Source organism: Pediculus humanus, genomic scaffold, assembly GCF_000006295.1.
Source record: "Pediculus humanus corporis 1103172108280 genomic scaffold, whole genome shotgun sequence".
In the NCBI taxonomy this organism is placed as follows: Eukaryota; Metazoa; Arthropoda; class Insecta; order Psocodea; family Pediculidae; genus Pediculus; species Pediculus humanus.
The window spans coordinates 82,593-85,828 of NW_002987849.1; the positions used below are offsets into that span (position 1 = coordinate 82,593).

The window sequence follows — 3,236 nt, forward strand, 5'->3', positions numbered from 1 at the left end:
AAAAAAAATTTTGTTCGTTTTTAAGTCGTTTGTTACCGTCGGTTTTAGATTTTTTGCTTTTCACACGTTATAAACAATAGCAAAATTTTATTTTGTATTTTTCACGTAGCAAATTTAAAAATAATAATAATAATAATTAAATGATAAGAGGAGAATTTTGAAAAAATTAATAATTAGTAAAAAAAAATTAATTATTAATTAAATAATAATTTTCTACTTTTTTTTTAAATGTCGTAAAAAGGTCAATAGCCTTTTTTATCATTATCACTCGGTAGATTTTTTAAGATTCTCCCTCTCTCTCTCTCTCTCTCTTTCTTTTTTCCTTTCTCTCTCTCTGTTTCTGTCTATCTTTTCTCTCTCACTCTCGCTCTCTCGCTCTCACCCTCGCCATCTTTATTACAATATGCCTGCGTTTACGTGCATGGGTGCGTGTGCATGCGTGTTATTATTTTCATTCTATTTTAAATATTTCAACAGAATCCTTTTTCGACCTTAAAACAACAACCTTTTTATAGTCGCTAAAAATAAACCGGAATTAAAAATAATTAATTTATTTGTTGTAATAACAAACAGGTAAATCCATTTTCTTTCTTTTTTTGCTTTGTAACAAACGAAAAGAAAATACAAACCAAAGGTTTATTCAGCGGTTTGTAAAGTTTCAAACATAAATTAAAAAAAAAAATAATAATAATAATAAAAAGAAAACGAGGAGTTTCGCGAAAAATTCGAAGGAAACGATTAAAAAAAATCACAAAAAAAAACCGAAAATGCATATTATTTTCAAATATTTTCGATTTGAGAATATACATAAAAAAAAGGTTTTAATAAATAAAATAAAATAAAATAAAAATGAAGAAAATTATTAATTTGCAATTATTTATTTATTTATTTAAAAACAAAAAAAAAAATAAAAGAAATTATGCAACATTGTAATAAATTTTTAAATAATAATTTAAAAAAAAAAAAAAATTATAAAACCATTGATTTATTATAAAATTAAAATTAATATTATAGTAATATTATTTTTCAAAGTCAAGTTTTTCTTTTTTCCTATTATCATTATTATTATTATTATCATTATTGTTACACAACTTATTAATTTTTTTTTTCTGTTTTTGTTTTTTTGTTTTTTTTTTTTTTTTAAATAATTTTTTTTAAACTTTTTTAGATTGTAAACCTGATCCAGAATCTTCTTTGTTACCTTAAAGGAAAAAAAATTTAAAAATTTCGATTTAATCATCATCATTATCACCATCAGTATTATTAGTATTATTATTATTATTATTGTGATGTGATAAAAACTTACCGTTATCATTTTTATCAAAATCATCGTTGAATGCAGCAAATGCGAGTTGCATGTTCGTCGCATCATCTAATGTCGGATTTAAAAATTTCGAATTGGGCGCCATTTTTGATTTTATTATTTTTGATTCTTTATTATTATTATTATTATTATTATTAATATTATTTAAATTTTCTTTGATGACTTTACACTCGAACATAGCCAAAACGCTCTACAAAAATAAATAAATAAATTTATCGTTTTAAAATTTACGACTGCATCATTCCTCCCTCCCCCAGCCAGCCCCCAGCAGCTCCCCAACCAACTCCTCACTTCCCTCGAAAAATAATAATAATAATAAATTTAATTTTCGAATAACTTACCAAAACAATAAAGAAAAAAAAAATTTTTTTCATCATTTTTTCTGTTTTTTTTTTTTTTTTTTTTTTTTTAAGGGCTCCTGAAAAATTAAAAAAAAAAATTTTTTCTTAAAGAAAAAAAATTAAAAAAAAAATTACTTACCGGTAATAAAAAATAAAAAAAATTATTTAAATAAAAAACTTACCCGTAATAAAAAATTAAATAAATTATAAATTAAATGAAACACTCGTACGAACTTTAAATTTCGATTGTTAAAATTATTCGACTTTCGACGTTTTTTAAACGTTTTTTTTTCCGTCTCAACCCCTTTTTTATTAAATGAAAAATCATCATCATTATCATTATTATTATTGTTACGAAACGTTTGATTTATGTGGGTACTTCATGTTCTAATTTATGACAATAATAATTACTCAATAATTTGTGAGTTTTGCGTCGTTTGTAAAAATCATTTAACGAACAAAAAGAAAAAAAAGATGGCGGTCAAAAACATTTTGCTATCAATTCAAAGAAATCCTTATGAAAAACTTGACAAGAAGAAAGTTACTATTTAATTATTATTATTATTATTAATATGGTTTGTGTATTAATGGCGGAGAAATTGTGTTTTTCCAAAATTTTTTTTCCAGGTCACTAACTTTCAAAAAAAGACAAACTTTTTGTCGGTGTCGGTGTTGGCGGTGATGGTGGCGGGGAAAGAGGGTGTTATTAATAACATATATTTATAAGAATGTGGGTCGTGGTTCGATCCGATTTCTTCCGCGTATAATGACACGATTTTATATTTTCTTCCACGACTATGAAACCACGACTTCCGACGTTTTCCGAATCTTCGTCGTGATTTATTTTCGTGAAAATTTTTTTTTACTTCGATGAATTTTCGTCATATTAAAAAAATTTCCTTAAAGACACTTCGTCGTATGTTATTCTTTATTTCTAAAGCCACGACAAATTTTCAAACGGGAGGAGATAAAAGAAATAAAAAAAAAAAAATTTTCCACCGGATAATAAATAAAATTTTCTAACTCATCACTCTTGCGTAATTTTTATTTCAATTATTATTATTATTATTATTATTACTACTCGCGGTTGTTGTTGTTGTTTGTTTGTTTGTTACACAATCGATTCGAATAATCAAATGTCCCTGATACTTTAAATATGTATAAAAAAATGCGGGAAAAATAAGAAAATTTTTTCAAATAAATCGTTGATTACACCACGTAAAAAAATTTCAAATTTCGAAAGTTTTCTTTTTCCCCCTCACCCCTTTCCTCCCTCTTCTCCCCGCAATTTTAATCGCTTTTAACGTGTTAGTAGATGAGGGTGATTTCACGTTTAAATATTTAACGTCGGAAAAAAAAATTATTTTTTTTTTTTATTAATTTTAATTAATTTATTCTTTGTTAAAATCATAACCGTGACGTCACTGCCGGAGGCTGTAAAAAGTTATGGAGAAAAAAAATAAAAAATTTTTTTTCCAACAATTCGTTCCAGTATTGTAACATATTAGCGCCACTAAAAAAATATTATTATTATTATTATCATTAGTATTAACCGATGCATTCTAATATTT

The 3,236-nt window shown here is 24.8% G+C and overlaps 1 protein-coding gene across 1 annotated transcript; it reads right to left on the minus strand.

Annotated features, from left to right (window-relative positions):
* Window positions 1–1,154: 1,154 nt before the first annotated feature.
* On the minus strand, window positions 1,155–1,502 carry Phum_PHUM510260 (uncharacterized protein; the record flags this gene model as incomplete). The annotated part of the gene is made up of 2 exons (XM_002431025.1): window positions 1,155–1,201; window positions 1,307–1,502. The coding sequence occupies 2 exons, from the start codon at window positions 1,500–1,502 to the stop codon at window positions 1,155–1,157; spliced, it is 243 nt and encodes an 80-aa protein (XP_002431070.1).
* Between the last annotated feature and the right edge of the window lie 1,734 nt (window positions 1,503–3,236).